The sequence below is a fragment of the Stylophora pistillata genome, chromosome 3 (genome assembly GCF_964205215.1).
Source record: "Stylophora pistillata chromosome 3, jaStyPist1.2, whole genome shotgun sequence".
In the NCBI taxonomy this organism is placed as follows: Eukaryota; Metazoa; Cnidaria; class Anthozoa; order Scleractinia; family Pocilloporidae; genus Stylophora; species Stylophora pistillata.
Genome location: NC_142521.1, coordinates 30,006,285 through 30,027,595, shown reverse-complemented (window position 1 = coordinate 30,027,595; position 21,311 = coordinate 30,006,285). Strand labels below are relative to the sequence as shown.

Below are 21,311 nucleotides of genomic sequence, written 5' to 3'. Positions count from 1 at the left end.
ACATTTCTGTCCCTGGTCAAACCAAGTTTAAAAACCCGTGTAGCATCCAAACTGTACAAAGATGGTACTCGTCCAAAGTTGCGAACCTTTGATCTACATCAGCTGGTCAGGGTTAAAAATGGCAGAGGGGAAAGGAGAAATGGATACAGGGCCTCAACACTTATCTCGTTAGAGTGCCAGGTAATAACCGTAGATTTGTGCACGCAAATCCTTTAATACCTGATGATACAAGAGAACAGAATGCTAAAAATGAAAACATTGGAAGAAAAATTGTAGACTGCAATCCCACTCCTTTGTCGCAAAAGATTTCTTTGATGCCCCAAGTAGAAATATCCAACCAATCTGACCAGGTTCCTGACATGATTACAGAATTAGGAAGGAGGAGTGTTGTATCTCATGACGTAATGTAATGTACAGAGAATTCTGGGTGAATAAAAAGATGGCCGCTTGAGATTAGCATGTGGTGCATTTCTTGGCTGAGTTTGGTCTTGTTTTAGACGTTTAATATACAAAAATAAGCTCATCCCACAGGCAAACGCACACGCCGTTCATGCTAGGCCCACGCTAAATGATGTCGAGTGTTTTCGGAATGGGTCGGTCCACGAACTTCATTGCTTGAAAGCTAGCCAATTGTGGAAAGTTCATACTAGTTCTCACGAGATAACAAATGAGCCATATGTGAGTTCAAACTACGAAAATACTGGCAAACTGTGAAGGCCGATTTAACAACAAAGTATGATGCTGAGACGAACACCTCACTTGCTGAAAAAATCAAGAATGTTCGTGAACGCAACTTCGAAGTTGGCGCTAACAACAGCGATTTCGATAGGATACTGGCAGAAGCAACTGAAATAGTAAGGTTAAATATAGAGGCTTAGGTCTTCTGTTAAATATCCTGTTTCTGTTACTGGTTTTTATTGGGTTCAATACTTTTAGAACATAGCTAGCAGAGTCGCGCAATCAAATTCATTATACGTAAGCGTGCTCAAAATCCCGATAGTGCACGCTGATAGCGTCAGCAAATCCGACTTCCCCAGAAATTTTTTTTTTTTCGTGCGAGCGGCCATTGTTAGCGCGGGGAAAAATAATATATTTCGCGACAATAATTGATACAAACAGAAACTCGGCCTATTAGTCCGAAAAGGAAGACAATGTTTCGACCTTTTCCCTTGGGCTAGAGTTCTTAAATGAGGCAGAAAAACAGAAAAACAAAGGAAAAGGAGACTCGGCATCAGCGCCGTCACGATTCGCTTCAACTGATATTGTTGTCCGTTTTTCGCGTCGGATTTGTGCACAATTCCACCGGCTATGTTCTAAAACAACTGGTTCATGCTTTCAGCTGTGCACTATCAAATTATGGAGCACGTGGGAAGTTTGAAGAGCACTCAAGAAGCTAGAAATGCCCTCGGACATCGTCTCGGGAAACTCTTACGCTTCTTTCGTGCTCTCCAAACTTCCCGCGTGCTCCATAACTCGATAGTGCACGCTAAAGCATGAACCAATTGTTAAGTAAAGTACGATTTGGTATTTCCTACATAATCACTATTAACAATTGGTTCATGTGTTAGCGTGCGTTCATCGAGATTTGAAGCACGCGGGAAGTTTGGAGAGCCCGAAAGATGCTTAAGGGTTGCTTGAGGCGCACCCGAGAGCAACTCTAGCTTCTTGAGTGCTCTCCAAACTTCCCAAGTCCTTCAAGTCTCGATAAACGCACAGCTGACACATAAACCAATTGTTTTACAACATTTTCAACGCTCTAGTTTATGTATAAAGGGCAGAAATTCCCTCTCCTACGCTTCAACGCGTTGTTTATTTTGTTTCGGGAAAGTATTTCGCTATGCTTCAATGATCTTGTCTCAGATTGGTCAAAAACTGTCAGGTAAATTCATGCGTAGAAATGAAGTTAGACTTGCGAAACGAGATGAAACCGTTGATTGTTTTGTTTTCCCTTTCTCTGGGTTCTTTCTCGGGAGTTAAAAAATCCATTCCAAAGAAAAAGTAGGCAGACCTTCATCGGCTTGTTCGCTTGTTGCCATGTCTAATTTAACTTTTTTGCGGAAAATTTTCCAGTTTTTTAAGGAAAAATGCTGAAGTCACTCGCGAGAAATAAATCTTTTCGCGAGGCGTTTGTTTGCTGACGTCACCAGCGTGCACGATGGAATGGGGAATGGGGAATGGGGAATCTTTAAAATGAAGAGTCTTTAAAAGCGGGAATCTTTAAAAGCGGGAACCTTTAAAATGGGGAATCTTAAAAAGCGGGAATTTTTAAAGCGGGGGAATCTTTAAAAGCGGGAGTCTTTAAAACGGGGAATCTTTAAAAGCGGGAGTCTTTGATACGAGGAATCTCCAAAAGCGGGAGTCTTTAAAAACGAACATTTTTTTTTTTCGGTGGATGGCAGTGGCACTCGATTATTATTTTTATTTATTAGCCTGAATGGGAAGTCAGCCATCAGCCCTTTAAGAAATTATGACTGACCAATCTAGATCACTTTTCGCTATTATCCACAGGGTTCAAATAACAGCCGGCTGCCGGCGGCAGCGGGAAGTTTTAACACACTTGCTGGCAAGTTTTCACCAAAGAACTAGAATGTTTATAGAAAACATTTTGCTTATTGATTGTCCACTGAATTAAAAGGCGCTGTCCTGTTATGGTCAGTGAACATTTCATGTCAGAAAATAAAGCAGCCAAGAAATGTTTTAAAAGCTTTTTGGAGACGTAAACGAGTATAAAGTTTCGAAATTTGATATTCAGCTTTTTACGTATTTGTTCAAGCGTGAAACGTGCAAGTTTGTGTACACACCTTCAAATTACCGTGTTTATGTTTCTGCAGGTACATACTACCTTAAATGGGGATCTATTCTCCGTCAAATCCTGTTCAATGTCGTTTGTATAGCCTTATCACGCTACGGATTTCCCATAACTGTAAATGAAGAAGCGCGACAGTTTGTCTCGACAAAGTTGAATATTTCACGCTTTAACAAAACACCGAAAAATTGGGCCTTTCACTACGCTTTGTTATTAGATAAGGAATTGCCGCAACGAAACTTGTTAATCTAAATGATGCTGGAATTATTTTAGTATTTTAATCATGCTGAGTGTTGAAAACATGTGCTAAGTGCCCTTCCATTACAGCGTAGTTTTACTTGTGTCAACAGTCGTGAATTTTGATGGATTCATTTGCTTAAAATTGAAAAAAACAATCAATTTTTCCACACACCACTCATTCATTTGGTCCATTTCATGTCACGCTTCTAAAGATTCCTCATTTTAAAGATTCTCGCTTTTAAAGATTCCCGCTTTAAAAGATTCCCCATTTTAAAGATTCCTGCTTTTAAAGTTTACCCGTTTTAAAGATTCCCGCTTTTAAAGATTCCTCGTTTTAAAGATTCCAACTTTTAAAGAATCCCCGTTTTAAAGATTCCCGCTTTTAAAGAGTCCCCGTTTTAAAGATTCCCGCTTTTAAAGATTCCCCGTTTTAAAGATTCCCGCTTTTAAAGATTCCACGTTTTAAAGATTAACCATTTTAAAGATTTCCTCGTTTATAGATTCCCCATTTTAAAGATTCCCGCTTTTAAAGATTCCCCGCTTTAAAGATTTCCCATTCCCTATTCCCCATTCTCCATTCCCCATTCCCTCATTCCCCATTCTTTGTTTTAAAGATAGCCATGCCATGGCTATAAAAGAAACCCGAGTGAACGCTCCTCGAGCGTCTAGTTTTATTTAAAAAAATAACTCTAAAATGGAGGACTGATTGTTAAACATGGCAGATCAGTTGGCAAGGACTTTGTACTGAATTATGGCTAAAGTTTCCAGGACACGTACCGCGGAATCAAAATTTGCACCAATGACGAATTTCTCCTAAAACTCATTTTAAGGAGGGAAATCAAGTTTATTTTGCAACCATAGACTTGACAGGACGAAATTCTGCGCAGTATATCAACCAACTCACCGTAATGCACGTACTACTGATCTGTGCCAAGACATGGATGTGCAAGAGTCATATATGATATGGAAATGATGACATTTTGGATTGGATTTATTCATCTGTTTTAGTGTTATGGGAAAACAATCTCAATAAACATGTTTTGAATAGCTAATAACATCTTTGAAGATTATTGTACTCGGCAAAGGTGGTATTTTTTTTATTCTGAATACGATGAGCTTCTAGAATTCAAACCCTTTAGATGTTTGGCATGCCTTGTCCTTGTAAGAATATATTTTAACAGTGCTGGCGGTATGAAGGGTCGATGAAAGTAAAATTATTGTCGTGTAGATCTCCCTTGCTGCGACCCTTTTTGTCTGAAAACAACAACAACCCCAAAAATTTTGTGAGAGTTTACAGACTCTTCATTGCAATTTTCTTTTCTCAGTCTCTAAAGCGCTCCCAAAATCGTGCAGCGACTTGAAGAAGCTCGATCCTAATACAAAAATTAAACCATACCAGATTGATCCTGTCGGCGAAGGATGAATGCCGCCATTTAATGGAACCTGTAACATGAGTGACAAGGACGGTGTTGGTGTGACAGGTATAAGTCACGACAGCGAGAACACGACACTGGTGGATGGATATGAAGGAAAGGGATCATATTCGCAGGACATACACTACAAAGGAGCAAACATTTCTTAGCTGGTGAGCCTCATCCAGATTTCTAAGCACTGCGAACAGTTCATAAAGTACGAGTGCTTCCATTCTGGATTGCAAGATAGCGTTTCGTTTTCACGCGATTCTGAGAAAATGACCTGCTGGAGTGGTGCGACACCTGCACTTCATAACTCCACACGCTGAGTGACCAACACATGTGCACAACCAAGTGACCCAAGATACCGCCGAGCCTACTGTAGCTGTGATGCAAATGATTTTGTATGGGGTGAGGATAGTGGTTTCCTTACTAACAAAACTCATCTGCCGGTTAAGCAGCTGAGGTTTGGAAACACAGGTTATAACATGAAAGGAAAATAGAACGAGCAGGGCTACCAAAATACCTTAGGAAAGTTTAAGTGCTACGGAATCGCCTGACTGGTCAATCAGCGTTGTTCTTTCCGTAAACAATACCGCCATCTTCAACGCGTGTCTATTTAATTTTTGATCGATCTATTCTGTATTTACTTGTTCATCCATTTTGTTTGAAAAGATCTGACAAGGGGGCTATGGCAATAGCGCAAAGTTGTTATGATAAAGACAAGGCAAACCTCCGAAAAAAAAGGCTAGTGACAAATTTGGTAATCATGACTTATTCTGTCGGGAATGACGTAACGTGTGACACTCCGAGCCTCCATTTTGAACTAATGAATGAATAAATCAATGAATAAACTTAAAGGTGATTCTTCAGCATTGCACGGGACATCCTGTACTGCGCATACAAACCATGTAGTCAGGCAAATAAGAGTGTGCGCATTTCGAGAATATGGTATTGGGTTTTTTCAAGTAATGGACAAGGAAAACAGGTGCAAGTTCCCTTTTGAACGAGCACGTTTACCTTTCTGTTTTATTGCATAAATTTGGTGTACACAGCATGCACGAGCATGGTGACCAATATTTTTATTCCATAAATTTGGTGTACATATTATCCCTTTTACTTAGAGAAGATTGACTGGTAATTAAGATAACGAATCGCTTTCTTGAGATGAAAATTTGACGCCCGAAAACCACTCAGCCGTGCAAGGTCAAACTCTTGGGCTTAATTAATCCGTAGCTTCTACTTTTCGAGCGCCTCACTGATGGAGCTCCTGCAGAGCATCGGCGTCACCCCAAGAGTTCCAAACGGCGCGCTAACATCAATTTTATTCACCATTTTGACTCGCGCCACAGACCTCGTCGAAAAGCAGGGACTACTTGTAGTCTACAGCATCACAGGAAGTCAAGACAGGCGAAATTTTGGCAGCGCGTGCTGTTTGTAATTTTCGCGTGTAACACGTGTAAGATGACAAAAATGCACTCGTTTTCAACCAATCAGAAGCGCGTTTTGTTTTTTCATTTTTATTATAAAACCTGTGAAATTATTTAAAAGTCTTCCTGTTTAAGGGAGACATTTAAAAAAATATATAAAACTTGTGGGGAGCTGTGGTGTTTTGCATATTGTTAAAGCTGCTCCACCAAGTATTTCCACAAGAATGAGTCTTTGGACTTTTCTCAAGATTGGAACTACAACTTGTTCTTTAATCTTTTGCATTTTGATGGTAAACAGATTGTCATCGGTTTTTGCTGGTGCAGGTGAGTGCAATTTGACAAAGATAGCGATAAGTTGAGCCGTTTAGATATCCACCAGATGGAAGGTGTTCATGGAGACACAATTAGGTAAGCCCTGCCCTTATCCAAAGATGTTGAGAATTTTCTGGACCAGAAAATACCTGCTTTACATATATATTTGACGCTAGGTTTTTACAATCTGGACGTCTTGTTTTAGCAAAATTATATCTCCGCGTCCTTAATTCTCTGTCTTTGCCGTTATCACTGTGAGAACGGTTACTGCGAACAAACTTCTATAGGCAATTGACTGACAACTCAACTCGAGAAACGTATTAGCAATGCAATTTCTCATCTCATCGGGCTGGGAGGACATGGTTACTTGTTATTTTATGACAAATTTGAATTTGTGGCTTTTTTTTAAATTATGAACAACGAAGAATGTGCTTTTTGAAGACAAACTAGCATTGGTACGTTGCCAGGCCATAGCGCAGTTAAGGTTAAAAAAGTCTTTGTTGCTGTATGACACGTCAGCGCACGAATCCAAGCTTTGTAATTTATTTTCATTACGAAAAAATTTTAAAGGGAACTGTAAAGGATCTGCTCTTGAAGTGTTTAAACTAGTGAACCATCAGAACTTTTAAATCAGTGAAGTGAGAGAAAACGATAGATGAAGAAATAAAAAAGCTATGACCGGAGTTCTTGATTAAACTCCATATTTCGGCTATAATTTCTGGCTTAACGAAATATGTCTTGCCAGCTGCTCGAGCTAAATGAATTATTTATAACACTTTCAAGTTGGTTTATTAGGAAACTTCAACTTTATCCGTAAGGCGAACATATTTAGAAGAAAAATTGATTGAATCCTGCAATCCTGCAAGGGATGATAAATATTTGATAATAAGTTGAGAACTTAAGTTTAGTATAGTGACCGTCATTTGTCACTTTAAGCATTGGGAATGCAAAAATAAACTTCATCGGAGAAAACAGGTATGAAAACGAATGCCGAAAATGTTAGTCTCCCGTAATTTCCGAGTGCTTTCGGCCTTTGAATTGTCTATCATAATTTATTATAGTTAAAGAAATGTGTTTCTTTCAAATGTAGAAGAACTATGAAGAAGGAAGCGTTTTCGGAAGTAAAAAACATTTTCACAAACAGAGAAAGATATTCCACTGTTTCCTGAAAACTTGTAGAGAACTGAAATGCAGTTAAGGATGACATGGATACTGCGCTTTTCTGAAGACAAACTAGCTTAGATACGTTGCCAGGCCATAGTTTTTTAGAGATGTGAGAGTCCAGTTTTGATCGAAACGTCTTGTTCATGTTGTTTTTTGACACTTCAGCAGACAGATGAAAATATCTCTATTTCATTTTTATCACTAAGAAATTTCATTTCAACAAATTGTGGAGGAGTTTCCTTTTCATGTCCAAACATCCAGCTATGAATTAGATGACAAATAGTTAAAAGCGTGTAGGCACGAACGTTTTGAAAATTTTAGTACTAAAGTTCACGAATTATTACCTCAGTTTCCCATTTGGTTGTTTAATGGTCGTTTACATCAGTGATTCAAATGTTTTCAAACCCGCGGTGCGTAAATTGTAATTTTTCAAAAGTCCACCGTTAATGCAAATTTATCGCGTTTTCAAGTCATTGTTATCAGTTCTGAATTGTTATCAAGTTTGAACAGACAAAAAGCCTAGAAAATCCGAGAAAATAACGTGATATGATGACACTTTGTATAACAGATAACGTATTTTAGTTAGCTCTGAGACAGAAGTATATTCAACATGGTTGCTTTAGTCATGGCTTTATGTAAGTATGGCATCCTCGTCTCGGAGAGGCGATGGTCAGCGCATCAGTGTTGGCGGGCTCTTGAGTGGCTCAAAAGCCCGATTCTTGAGTGGCAATCTTTGTTGCAGCTGGGACAGATGTAATTGGTGGCCGCTTGAACTGATCCTTGACGTTTCTTTCTCGCCCCCGTCTTGATAGTCGCCTCGGCCCTGGACTTCATCTCAGCCCTGTGAGCTCCGTCCTTCACACCGTGACGCCAGGCGTTCCGGTCTGGCGCAAGGATCTCCCAGGTGTTGGGGTTGATTTCAGTGAGTTGCAGGTCGCGCTTGCAAACATCCTTGAAGTAAAGGAGTGGTCGGCCCGTGCGTCGGACGCCCTCCCGCAGTTCCCCATAAAGGACTTGAATTGGCAAGCGACCGAGGTCCATACGGTGTACATGGCCTAGCCACCGTAGGCGTCTTTGGATGAGTAGTGTAGGGATGCTAGGCATGTCGGCTCGCCCAAGGACCTCGGTGTTGGGGACTAAGTCCTGCCATTTGATCTGGAGGAGACGCCGAAGGCAGCGGAGGTGGAACCCGTTGAGCCGCTTCTCTCGTCTGGCGTATGTGGGCCATGACTCGCTACGATAGAGGAGTGTGGAAAGGACACAAGATTGGTAGACTTGCAGCTTGGTCCTCTCGCTCAGCAGGTCGTTGTTCCACACTCTTTTGTTGAGTTTAGCCATGACTCCCGCTGCCTTGGCAATCCTTGAACTGATCTCGACGTCTAGTGATGTCTTGTTTGACACTGTGGACCCTAGGTAAGTAAAAGAGTCTACCACCTCCAATTCATTATTGTCGATTGTAATGACGGGAGGTGTCAGTGCACATTGGGCAAGAATGTTGGTCTTCTTTAGGCTGATGGTAAGGCCGAAATCTTTGCAGGCGTGAGACAGCTTATCAACCAAGCGTTGGAGGCCTGCCTCGCTGTGAGATGCCAGGGCAGCATCATCTGCGAACAGCAGCTCGCGGATGAGCACCTCATGGGTCTTCGTTTTTGCGCGGAGCCTGGTAATGTGGAAGAGCTTGCCGTCTGCCCTTGTCCGAATGTATACACCGTCGGAGCAGTCGGCAATGGCATACTGGAGTAACATCGAGAAGAAAATCCCGAACAAAGTTGGTGCCAGTAGGCAGCCCTGTTTTACTCCACTTCTCACTGGGAAGGCATCCGAGGTGGCTCCATCAAAGCAGACGGTGCTCTGCATGTCCTCGTGGAAGGCGGCGATGATGGCAAGGAGTTTTGGTGGCCAGCCGATCTTCTGAAGGATCTGGAAGAGCCCGCTTCGACTGACCAGGTCAAAGGCTTTTGTCAGCTCCACGAAAGCGAGGAACAATGGTTGCTGCTGCTCACGACACTTCTCCTGCAGCTGACTGAGGGCGAAGATCATGTCCACTGTGGACCTGGCGGCTCTGAACCCACATTGGGTTCATTTATGAATTCCTTGACAAATGTAAAACTTCAAAGACCAAATTTACAAATTTCATAATTAGCTCAAGTAATGACCTCCATTTATGCTATTAGTAAGTCTCATGCAGGGCAAATTAGCTGATAGTCCTCGCTTGACAAAACAATATTTAGAAAATCCAGAACATTTTTATCTACGTACCTTTTCTAAGTTACGGTTAAATCTTGAATTTGATAGATGAAGAGCGACTAAGCGCATGTGCTCCCAATGAGACCAAATTTTTATTCACTGAAACCCAATTTAGTTTATTTAAATTTCATGTCTATAAAAACCCAGCAAAGTTCGTGAATTAACAAAAAAAAAACATTCCCTAACTTCTCGGAAAGAGTTTTTTTCCTGACTTGAAGTGAAACTCTCAGACTTTTACTGACCTTGATGAATCTTTTTTCCCGACCATTTCCTGACCACTTTAGGTAAAATGAAATCTGTATCCAACTAAGTGGTCCATCCAGCCGAACTTGTATCCCAGTTTCCTCTGCATGACTGAAAGTGACTAGAAGCAAAACCAATGTCAATCCTCAAACGGAGCATAACAGTCGATGACAGCGGGCTCTCGTTTGATGTAGCGGAACTCTTTTGACAGAAATTGTTTGTTTTTAAAACTCCATGACATAACCAGCCAGTACTCATCACTCGACACTCTGAGTTGTTGCGTGAAAATGAAAACTAGTGCCTTCTGACTATCATGGGATATCTGGATTGAGTCTTCGGCGTTTAGCCAAAATTTATCAATTATTCTGCTCAAGCTTGCCGAATTTGAGGTTATGATGATCTCATATTCAGCAAGTTGCTTGTTTTCTCGCGGACGTGTGAAAGAGTTTATTATCATGAGTTTATAATCATATTACGCATTTAGCAAATAAAAACGACCTAGTTTTCCGTTACGATGATCTGGGAGTCACGTGTTCTATTGTAGTTTTGTTATTTCTTTACTTGTAAGCTCTCGAGCAAGACGATTTTCTCCGCCATTGCCTCACAGGTCACCCACACACCTTTTCTTTGACTTCCCTGACGAATTCATTGAGCATATTTGTCGAAGTTGGGTTATGAGTTGAGAGCACGTAGGTTATTTAGTAAATAAACCCCTTCGGGCGGCTGGTATGTCGGCTGATAATGTCCGCGGCTGAGAGATTGGCCGAAAAATGAATATTTGGCCGAGAAGCGAAGCTTCGAGGGCAAACATGAAATTTTGAGGACAATCTCTCAGCCAAGGACATTATCAGCCGACATACCAGCAAGCCAGAACGGGGTTTATTTATTTTATGACCCTCCCATCAAATTTCACAGCGCAATTAAACTGCGCGTAAACACAGTAAAAAAGCCAGTGGTGATCTGATGGCGAATGCGCGTGGCTGACCCAAGCAAGCAAAAAAAAGAATAACGAGTTTGGTTTCCTTCCCTGTAAATAGGAGAACAGAAAAGTTGAAACTCTTGTGTTGACTATGTTTCTTTTTCACGGAAAAAATTGGAGGACAAATATCGACGCGGACGGGGGTTATTGCGTGATAACTGTCCTGTGATTTTGCAGCACGTGACGTAAAGTAACCAATAAAATCGCGCCGAGATTGATGGAAAGGTTATAAAAGCCCATAACATGGCTCAGTTCAGCCAATCAGACGGCTACAAATTCAATAGCCGTGCTCCAGATTTTTACCGATTGGTGTAAGTCAGATACTAAACCAAAGAATCAAACATCGAATATCCTTTGCCATTCAACTCCAAGTAGCTCGTTTGAGAATGCGCACGAAGATATCATAATCGTTGCTGGAATAGATAAGTTAAAATTATATTTTTTGTGCTATATTATCCCACTGTTTTGATATATGCTTAAACAACTTTTTACCTCAGTGTCGGTGGATATTCTTCAAAACTTCGGTGAATAGTTGTTTATTATAATCCATCAACTATTTCTGTTTGCGCAGTATTGCCGGGTCTAAACGAATCACACGACCAAATAAGCCCCGACTGCAACTGGGAATATTCGAGGATATACCTCGAGTGCTATTCCCCAAACCTGATGCTCACTTCGATAGTAAGTAAGTAAGTAAGTAAGTAAGTAGCAACTTTATTTAATAAGTGTTACAGAAGAGGGGACATTTTATTTTCCATAAAGTTGTACTAGAGAACACTGAAAAGTGAGTATCCCACGCAATAAACGGTATCAACCTATTCGTAAACATTTTTCCTACAAGTTACGAAATATTTTGAGGATAATAACCACAATGGTGTCCATTTGGTGAGAAATATGCTCGCACATGTCGTATAACTGTTACTGGACATTATCTGTTCCTCGAAGTTTACTGTTCACATCTCGAAACAGGGAATGTCCGAGTATCAGTATTAGTGCCGCATATTTCCCCACCAAATAGTTGTTTTGTTTATCTGTAGTTTTAATAACACTGTTCATTTTAAATCAAATTATTTTCAGCTTTTGGTTGCCGAAGTCTGCATTTTTTGAAGCAGATTGGAGGTCTTGCTTTGCAAGATCACGTCATTAAAGAAATTAACTTAACCACGGAAATGGAGCTAAACGGTGATTGTAGACACCAGTGCCTTCAGGAAAGCTCTTGTGTGTCGGTGAACATCGGTCTATCAAAAAACGACAGCATGAGGATCTGCCAGCTTAGTGACTCTGACCACACCCAACATCCTGATGATCTCAAACCAAAAAAGGACTTTCTCTACTGGGCTACTACGGTATAAAATTACAGCTTTAATACATAAGGAATGATATATTAATCCTTAATTGACAATAGTGAACGCATTGCCAGTCACTCATCAGCTTGACAGAGCGACGAAAAAGGCGAGTGACGTGCTATCAGCTAATTAACAATTATTCCACGAGCGCGCGTTGGATATGAGATGATAGATAGCCAACGAGGCGCGTAGCGCCCAGTCGGCTATAATCATCTCATATCCAACAAGCGCGAGTGGAATAATTGTTTTATTAAAAACATTAAATCTAATATTAAATTTTACTACATTTTTTTAGCTCTCTTTTAATTTTAAGCTGACGTGTACGTTTACCATATTTGTAGATTATGGTATCTTGGCTCATATACCATAACGGCTAAGCCAATAAAAAGTCTTGAAGAACATTATCCAATGACCCAGTTTTTAATAATTGGTGATATCAAACATACGTAAAAATTGTCGCGATTTTACATATGTGTAGTTACAACTTTTCTCAGGGCTGGAAATCCTTGTTAAAAGCCGCAGTTTATACGATAAAATACTCTGCTATCCACTTTGATTTTACTAGACTATGCATCACTTAAAATGTTTTTCTATCTCTTTAGAATCCATGCTCTAGTAACCCCTGTCTCCATGGTGCAACTTGTTTTAGTGGATTTACAGATAAAAGATACGTTTGCCTGTGTCAAGCTGGTTACACGGGAGAAAATTGCGAAAAAGGCAAATATTTTTTACGTGATGTTACATTGAAGGCTAGCTTTCAGTATTGTACAGGACCCAAACAAGATGGGAAAACGAGGTTGTATGTTATAGGTCTCTTAGGAAATTGTGTAGTTTCGTGACACATACTTATTTTCAATTTGGTGAGCTTTCAATTCTTTTTATTGTTCAGATATAGATGAGTGTGCTAACCGCGCCAACGACTGCCACGTGCACGCCCTGTGTACTAACACTGACGGAAGTTATACCTGCACCTGCAAATGTGCATACCACGGTGATGGAAAAAATTGCACCGGTTAGTCTTGAATTTGGTAAAATTCAATTGTGATGATTGCGACAACATTACAATTACTTTTTACTCGTGGATATGTGAAGCGCAGGTACGAATAATGGAAATCGATAGACAAATTTCGTGGCGTACGTACGGCCTCAGGAGTATGAGGAGAGCATGGTACGCGTGAGCTAATTTTTGAATGGGTGGGACACTTTGAGTAACTGATGTTTTCAGTTTGTAAAAGGAAAAGAGCATTTAATTCCAAACTTTCAAAAGTCCCTTCCAATTTATAGGACGTAAACTCAAAAGACGTAATCTAAACATCATGTAGGCTTTGAGGAAAAATATTTTTCTTTGAAAAGAGAGCACCCTACTGTTCGAATCAGCGACTTTTGCGGAAAAGGGCCGCTAAATCTGCGAATAACTCAAGTTATTCAAAAGAATGATGGAGCCGAGGAAACGTCGATCGGGGGTATGATGAAATATCTTAAGGCGCTGAATGATAGAATATCCCAAACCAAAAGTCTCAAAAAATATAATGGCGATAAAATAACAAAAGCCTTTTCCAACTGACAGGCGAAATTAGCATAGGTAATCTTTGTTGGAGTTCTGTATCACTAATATGTCGTGGAGTCTAACCTCCCCCCTTCCTGTGTCTACACAAATTTACCCTCCGTCACCTGGTAACTAAGTGGTTGTTATTAACAAAACCGTTCTTACCCCTCCACCAAAGCAGATTGTATCAGTCATTTAAAGAATTAGCGATTATTTGAAATTTCGCGCTGAAGTATACGGCTTAGACTCGATTCTTCAAGTTTTAGGTCTCTTAACAAAAGAAATTAATCCCCTCAAACAAAGAAAATGACCATAGATGGTGTGTTTTTGAGCCCTATTGATAGATGGGTTTGAGATGTCGCAGTTGTTGTTTGGTCTCGTCACGCAATGCGCTCTCTTCACCTTCCCAGTGGCGTAACGAGACCAAACAACGGATGAAAATGAGACCTCACTTGCTTGTGTGTAGACCCTCGTAATTAGTGCTTCGGCACGAGGGGTTTTCACTTTACCGCGGAAAAACTCCATTTTATCTCCGGGAGACCTTAATCAAATATATTTCGCGGTCTCCGTTTTTCGAATAAGAGAAAATACATCGAAAGAAGAGAAAGAATCACATTTCTAAGGCTTTCATGTGGGCATTACAACGAGGTAGCTTTTGCCTATCTAGACTTTATCCCTATGCGTGGAATACATGATAAAATGCAGGTTGTTTACACGGAAATGATATGTAATGGGGTGACGCACAAGGCAGCATAAGGCGAATTTTATTGGTAGAAAAAGCGAAAGTGCATGAGAGTTGCCTAGAAATTTAATTTAAAAAAGCATTTTGTTTAAGGTGTTTTTGGTGGGGGAAACCTTCGACCATTCACGATTAGCGCGAAGTTAATTCCCTGAAATGGGATTCCCCAGGGGAGAGAGAGGTTGTGTAATGACGCTTGCAGAATATTTGTCTCGCATCGAACTAAAATTCCTTAACCAAAACTTCATTGACTGATTCATATGGCAATCACAAACCCTCATCACTCTAAAAAGAAATAGAAAATTATCACGCCTATTACTACGGCAGAACGGATCCCTTTTTCCTGGTGATCTTTTGCGCTGGCCTCTATACTTGCAACTGAAGGAGAATTTCTCGTTCACGCCATATGTTCTCCAATTGCTCCTAGTATAACCAGACCTGGGGTATGAGTCACAGACATCTGAATAAAAGTGACGCTCAAATTTGTTTCTCTCGAAAGAAAAAGAGTCAAATGGACAAGGAAAATCTTGCTATCGCACGCCAGACTAGACGAGCGATTAAAATTTTATGCAGACATATCTTGCATATCATGACAGTTAAAAAGTTCAAATAAAAACATGACTGTTTTGCCAAAATGTGGAGGCATTCGAGGCAGGAAGTTGGGTTCTTTTGGGATTGGCGAAAATTTGGTGATTTGCAAAAATTTGGTAAGCGGTTCAAATTGGAGATTGCACTTATTATACGTTACCTGTTAACAGATTTTTCACTTAAACTTACAAAAAAGGGCAAAAAAGCTTCAGTGCGACAATTATGCGTAGGTGGATGCCCCTGTGAAATTATTCTGAGATGTTTATCTTCTTTTGTGGGGTCACGTACAGCAAGAACTGAAATGATTATATGGCCGGATCTACATAGTTTGCTGATTCAAACGGTAAAATGCTCTCTCTTCAAAGAAAAAAATTTTCCCTATAGTTTAATGAGGTACAGATCACACCTATTAAGATGTTGCTGCAAGAACAAGTTCTGTTTTAAATCAAGTCCAATCCTGAAATGCTTGTAAGATGTTTATCGCTTTCTACTATCTTCCATAGTGTCAGGGAAAAAACTGAAAACACAACGTACTAGTGGCATTAACCCAGAAATCACAAAAGGAGAGAACTCAACTGTGTGTCGAGTGCGAATTTCGATAATCCAAAAAACAACAATAGGTAGGACTGGGAAACATCACAGGGGGCCCACACAAGCGGCGAGTCTAGTCGTTTGTTCGAAATATAAAAAATGTATGGGAGAATATTGAAGAGTCGTAATATCGTAAACTTATCTCGAGGAATGCCTATGTTAGGCTCAAAATAAATGTAAACCTACCTTACTTGCTGTGTATTGTCGTTTCTGTGGTTCTAAATGGCGAAGTTGAGCGATTTGGTAGATTCTGCGTTGAGAGTTGCTTCACGTTATAAGAAGACAAGGGTGGAAAGCTCATTTTCGACCACTCCAGCGTGAAGCCGATTTCACCCAGAAATTAGAATCCCCCGGCTTCCAAATCGAACACCAGATAAACTAAAAGGTTGACGCTTCTCCTCGTGTCATTCAATCGAAGATCCATTCAAAATCCAAGCGCTAACCGCCAAAAAACTTTCGAGAATTGCAGCTTTCCAAGCGATCGGCATCCGCGGCACAGATTTGCTGTGCCAGGGAGCAACTGTCACCCTGTTTGCTCCACGCTGATTGGATGATGGTAAACAATGCCCTGTTTCAAATGCTTTATGTGAGAGGGGAGTCAGGGGCCTATTCGCGCCGGCGATTCATCTACTGACTAGCCTGGTGTGAGGTTTATGGCGCATCATGATCTGAATTCTATTGTTACACTCACTCACTCACGCATTTATGCACTACGCACTCCCTCACTCACTGATCTCAGCAACATATATAGCTTCGCCTCCTGCAGGAGGCAGTGGCCACAAAAAATTTTGTGAAAATTGACACACCCTTTATTTCAAATTTTCTTTTCTCAGTTTCTTCAGCGCTTCCAAAATCTTGCAGTGACTTGAAGAAGCTCGATCCTAATGTCAAAATTGGACCATGCCTGATTGATCCCGATGGCGATGGAGGATTGTCGGCATTTAATGTCACCTGTGACATGAGTGACAAGTACGATGTTGGCGTGACTGTAATAAGTCACGACAGCGAGAACCGGACACTGGTGGACGGATATGAAGAACAGGGATCATATTCACGGGACATACACTACAAAGGAGCAACCATTTCTCAGCTGGTGAGCCTCGTCAACATTTCCCAGCACTGTGAGCAGTTCATAAAGTACGAGTGCCGCGGTTCTACTTTGAAAGATGCCTCTTGGGTTTCACGTGATTCTGTGGCAATGACCTACTGGAGTGGTGCAACACCTGAAAATCATATGTGTGCATGCGGAATTACCAACACATGTGCAAAACCATCAGTGTACTGTAACTGTAATATAAATGATGATGTATGGCGTGAAGATAGTGGTGTCCTTACTAACAGGACTCATCTGCCGGTTAAGCAGCTGAAGTTTGGAGACACAGGTAAAGTCCCAAAAGGGCATGACGAGTGGGGCTACCATACCTTGGGAAAATTCAAGTGTTACGGACTTGCCTGATTAGTCGTCAACTTTGCTCTTTCCGTAAACAATACTGTGATTTTTGACATGTGTCTAATGAATGTGAGATCGATCGATTCATTTACTTAATTGTTAATTTAGTTTGAAAAGATGTGATCAATGGGCTCGCCATAATGTAATTTGGTAAGCTGGAAACTCATATAACCCTTTTATATGAAGAGAATGTAAACTTCCAGAAGTGGTGATTAGTGACAAACGCAGTAATGACGAGTTATTTTGGGAAGTATTGAAAGCATCGAAACTTTTCGCTGGTATCGATATTTTCCGATCAGACCTCTGTATCGACAGTATCGAATATTTGGTATCAGTATTAACCCATCCTTATTTAACGACAGTCAAGCATGCATATGCAAAACAAATAGATTCCATGTTGCCTGGTGTGCTGTGCCTGGTCAGTAATAGATCGTAGAATGATAATAATATTTAATAATAGTATTATTAATTTCTATCGCGCAATTATCAATATAAATTTTCAATCGCGCTTTACAATATGATCTTAACACAAATATGTGTAAATGTAAATTTAAATATATAAATACAAGTAGGAAATATAACACTATAAAAAGGCTAGTCTAAAAAGATAAGTCTTTATTGTCGTCTTGAATTTATTAATTGAATTCGGGTCCCTGAGATCACTAGGAAGCTCGTTCCATAATTTGGGGGCGGCCACGAAGAATGACTGGTCTCCGAGAATCTTGCGAGACTTCAAAGTAGGATAGTTTAACGTCAAGGAGTTCATTGAGTGCAGGCAATATCTACTTGATGATACATCTCTAATTGAGATGAATTCGCCAATATAGACGGGCGCCAGACCGTGGATAGCTTTAAAAGTAGTGAAAAGCCCTTTAAAGATAATTCTATATTGACGGGTAACCAGTGCAATGATTTCAGAAGCGGCGTTACATGGTAGTATTTGCTTTCTTGAAATATAAGGCGCGCGGCTGCATTTTGTACCCGCTGCAACTTATGTAGGTGGTAGTTAGGCACTCCATACAGTAGACTGTTACAATAATAAATTCTGCTAGATATAAAAGCATGAATCAGGGTTTCCGTGTCTTCCATGGAAAGGTATTTTCTAATTCTACAAATGTTATATAAATGAAAAAACGCCGCGGAACTTGCCATAGTAATATGCTCTACCATAGACAGATTCGAATCTAGCCACACTCCGAGATTTTTGACCGGTGAGTGCGGGACTATATCTGCATCACCGACTTTCACATGATCTACATTGACTTTAGCAAGCTAATGCTTCGTTCCAATCAACAGAAACTCAGTTTTAGTCTCGTTAATCAAGAGTCGATTTTCGTGCATCCAGTTCCTTATCACTCTAACACAACTCTCCATAGCAGCGATAGCATCAGACTGACCATTCTCATCCGCTGGGCTGAAAGATACATAAAGCTGATTGTCATCCGCGTAGCAGTGGACCGTAGGCAAGAGGTCTTGGACAATACTCAGCAGAGAACTGGTGTAGATTGAGAACAGCAAAGCTCCGAGGCAGGAGCCTTGCGGTACACCACAGTCCAGATTAAACCTCTCGGAAGTAAATCCACGAACAAATATACGTTGGCCACGCCCCGACAGATACGACCTGTACCACTCAATAACCGTTCCCCCGATGCCAAGGCTGCCAAGGGCCCTCAGAAGGATAACATGGTCAACCGTTTCAAAGGCTGCGCTTAAATCGAGTAAAACCAAGAGTGTCACGTGCTGCTTATTCATGTTTAGAAGGATGTCATTTTTCACTGTTAGCAACGCCGTCTCCGTACTATGACTCGCTCGAGAGGCCGACTGCGCGATAGGATATAAACCGTTGGCGGACATATGACTAGAAGTTCTATCTAAGGCTGCCTTTTACGTGAGCTTCGACACGAATGCCAAATTGCTAACTTGCAGGTCTAAGGTTCTTGTTTCCTGCATCAAGTCCAGGCTTGATACACGAGCAACCGCCGAGAGTGTCACTTAAATTTTGAAGTACTATTCAGCTGGGGAGCGTTTTATCGGGGGGACTTTTTTTAAACTTTTTTAAATGATAAACTAGCGAGTAGCACTGCACGAACTGAAATTTGAAAAAACTTGATTTATTCTTTTATGCGTTTCGTCTGACAATAGCAGACTTCGTTTGGGGGTTTTTATAAGTAGGGGATCTATTGTGTGAAGGAAGCAGGAAGTAAGATAAGTTTTAACATTAGTCAAACATTCGTTTAACAAATAGATTTCATGTTGCCGCGCGTCTATTCGGCAATAGATCACGGAATGACGGTGGCGTACGAGGCACACGAGGAAAAGCCGAGAGTGTCGCTTAAATTTCTGTTAAATTTTCATTCAGCTTGTAAATGTTAGATCGGGGATGATGCAATTTTGTGTATGGATAACAGTATTTAATATAACATTCAGAATTTCCTAGAGTTTGATTACTGGATAAACTGCCTTATTTTTCACTAACAATACTATAAAGTTGTAATTGGATGGTGTAATCGTCTACAATTGGAAATTAAACGAGACTTACCTGTAAGTTGAAGTTTGATTGTAATTCTATGAGTCATCAGCCAGGAGTGTGGGGAGTGGTACGAGAGAGAGAGTAGCGCAATGCATCAACCAGGCTTTAGAGGGCCCAATGATTGCCTCAATAATTAACATACCACACTGTGTGGGGATATAAACTGCAAATAGGGTGGGCGTACCACTCCCCCACTCCTGGCTGATGACTCATAGAATTACAATCAAACCTCAACTTACAGGTAAGTTTCGTTTAATTTCCAATTCTATTTCATCATCAGCCTAGGTCGTGAGGGACTGGTACGAGATTTTAGAGCAATCATAGAGGCATCATTAGGAGATATTGTATTTCAAAAAACTAGTTGAACATGATATGACCATGGTTTATTAGTCGTCAGCAAGCGCAACACTTGTGTATTACAACATGATAATGTTAATACAACTCGTAATAAAAGAAGAGTCAAATTTTACGAAAAACCTTTTTTTTTTTATTTCTTTTTTCTTTTTATTTTTTATGAGTAAAATCACTCGTTGGTGTCAGCCAAACACAGAATCGTGTCACCAAAATTGAATGCATTGTTGACTGGTTTAGGTTAGTAACACATCAATACCTGCAGATTTCAACGCTCTTGCACCACCTGAAGATGTTGTCTTTGCTGACTGGGCCATGAGGTTTTACATGGCTAAGTAGTAATTGACCAGAATCGTTTCGAATGACTTGGGTTTTCTTAATGTACTCCTGTAAATGTTTAATAACACATAACTTTTTATCTTCTGGATATGAAAGAAACTCAACAGGTTTAAGATGGGTACCCACACGACTTTTCTTAACTTTTTCAGTAATTACAAAGGTACATTTGTGGTCTGAGAGCTCCATATTTTTAAACTGAAAAGAATCTGACTGTCGATCTGACACCTTTGTCCACTTAGAAGAGTTAACAAGAAAGTCAGCTTTAAGGTCAACTCCTTCAAGGAAAGCTCTGATACAGATGCACCTTTACGGAAATAATTCAACACAATGCTCAGATCCCACGTTGGTGTGTATCTAGGCAAGGAAGGACGAAGGTCATAAATCCCTTTCATAAAACGCTTCACTATGGGCAGCTGTCCAATTGGGAGTGATGAGTTGGTATTAAGCTGAAGGATAGAAGATAACATACTTCTTGCGGTGTTCACAGTGCTGTAGGACATTCTATTCTCATGTAGCATAGTTAGGAAATCAAGAGCTATTGTTAAATTTTGAGTGATGTCAGCAGAGGGTACCATGCTTGAGTGGGCCAGTCAGGACCCACTAGCACACAAGTTGCCTGATCCTGAATGATTTTCTGTAGCACCTGTAAGATACAGCTGAAAGGGGGAAAACAGTAGAGTTTTATTTTCAGACCATGAAATAATGAAAGCATATATGAATGATGCTCCTGGGTCTGGTCTGAATGAGCAAAAGATAGGCAGTTGCTTATTCAATCAAGAAGCGAATAAATCAATCTCTGGGCTAAAGTTAAGGGTCTTGAGAGCCTTAGTCAAAATTTCAGGGTTGAGCATCCATTCGGTATCTTGGGAATGGAAATGGCTTGATTCACCACCTAAAATTTCATTGGAGGAACCAGGAATATGGGCGGCTGTAAGCCAACAGATATTGTGTGAAATGCAGAATTCCCAGATCTGAACTACAAGAGAATCACATTCTTC

At 40.5% G+C, this 21,311-nt stretch overlaps 3 protein-coding genes across 3 annotated transcripts in view; 2 read left to right on the top strand and 1 right to left on the bottom strand.

The window, feature by feature from the left end:
* Positions 1–1,404: 1,404 nt before the first annotated feature.
* LOC111343123 (NLR family CARD domain-containing protein 4) overlaps positions 1,405–21,311 on the bottom strand; it is a 253,148-nt gene continuing 233,241 nt past the window's right edge. The window contains exon 11 of the transcript XR_015998239.1: positions 1,405–1,509. The gene's annotated coding sequence lies outside the window, so the exon portion shown is untranslated. The remainder of the gene's footprint in view (positions 1,510–21,311) is intronic.
* Positions 6,023–13,018, top strand: LOC148735531 (uncharacterized). Its single transcript, XM_088752966.1, has 3 exons — positions 6,023–6,212; positions 11,911–12,179; positions 12,782–13,018. The coding sequence occupies exons 1-3, from the start codon at positions 6,113–6,115 to the stop codon at positions 13,016–13,018; spliced, it is 606 nt and encodes a 201-aa protein (XP_088609092.1). The 5' UTR covers positions 6,023–6,112.
* LOC148735530 (neurexin-4-like) lies at positions 16,500–17,317 on the top strand. Its single transcript, XM_088755137.1, has one exon. The coding sequence runs from the start codon at positions 16,602–16,604 to the stop codon at positions 17,097–17,099; it is 498 nt and encodes a 165-aa protein (XP_088611263.1). The 5' UTR covers positions 16,500–16,601; the 3' UTR covers positions 17,100–17,317.

What these genes read in the sequence shown, in the direction of transcription:
- LOC148735530 (XM_088755137.1), top strand. Translation starts at nt 16,602, where the DNA reads ATGAGTGACAAGTACGATGTTGGCGTGACTGTAATAAGTCACGACAGC.
- LOC148735531 (XM_088752966.1), top strand. Translation starts at nt 6,113, where the DNA reads ATGAGTCTTTGGACTTTTCTCAAGATTGGAACTACAACTTGTTCTTTA. An exon ending in ATCGGTTTTTGCTGGTGCAG is followed by an intron (nt 6,213 to 11,910) that starts GTGAGTGCAATT and finishes AATTATTTTCAG; the next exon opens with CTTTTGGTTGCCGAAGTCTG. An exon ending in TTCTCTACTGGGCTACTACG is followed by an intron (nt 12,180 to 12,781) that starts GTATAAAATTAC and finishes CTATCTCTTTAG; the next exon opens with AATCCATGCTCTAGTAACCC.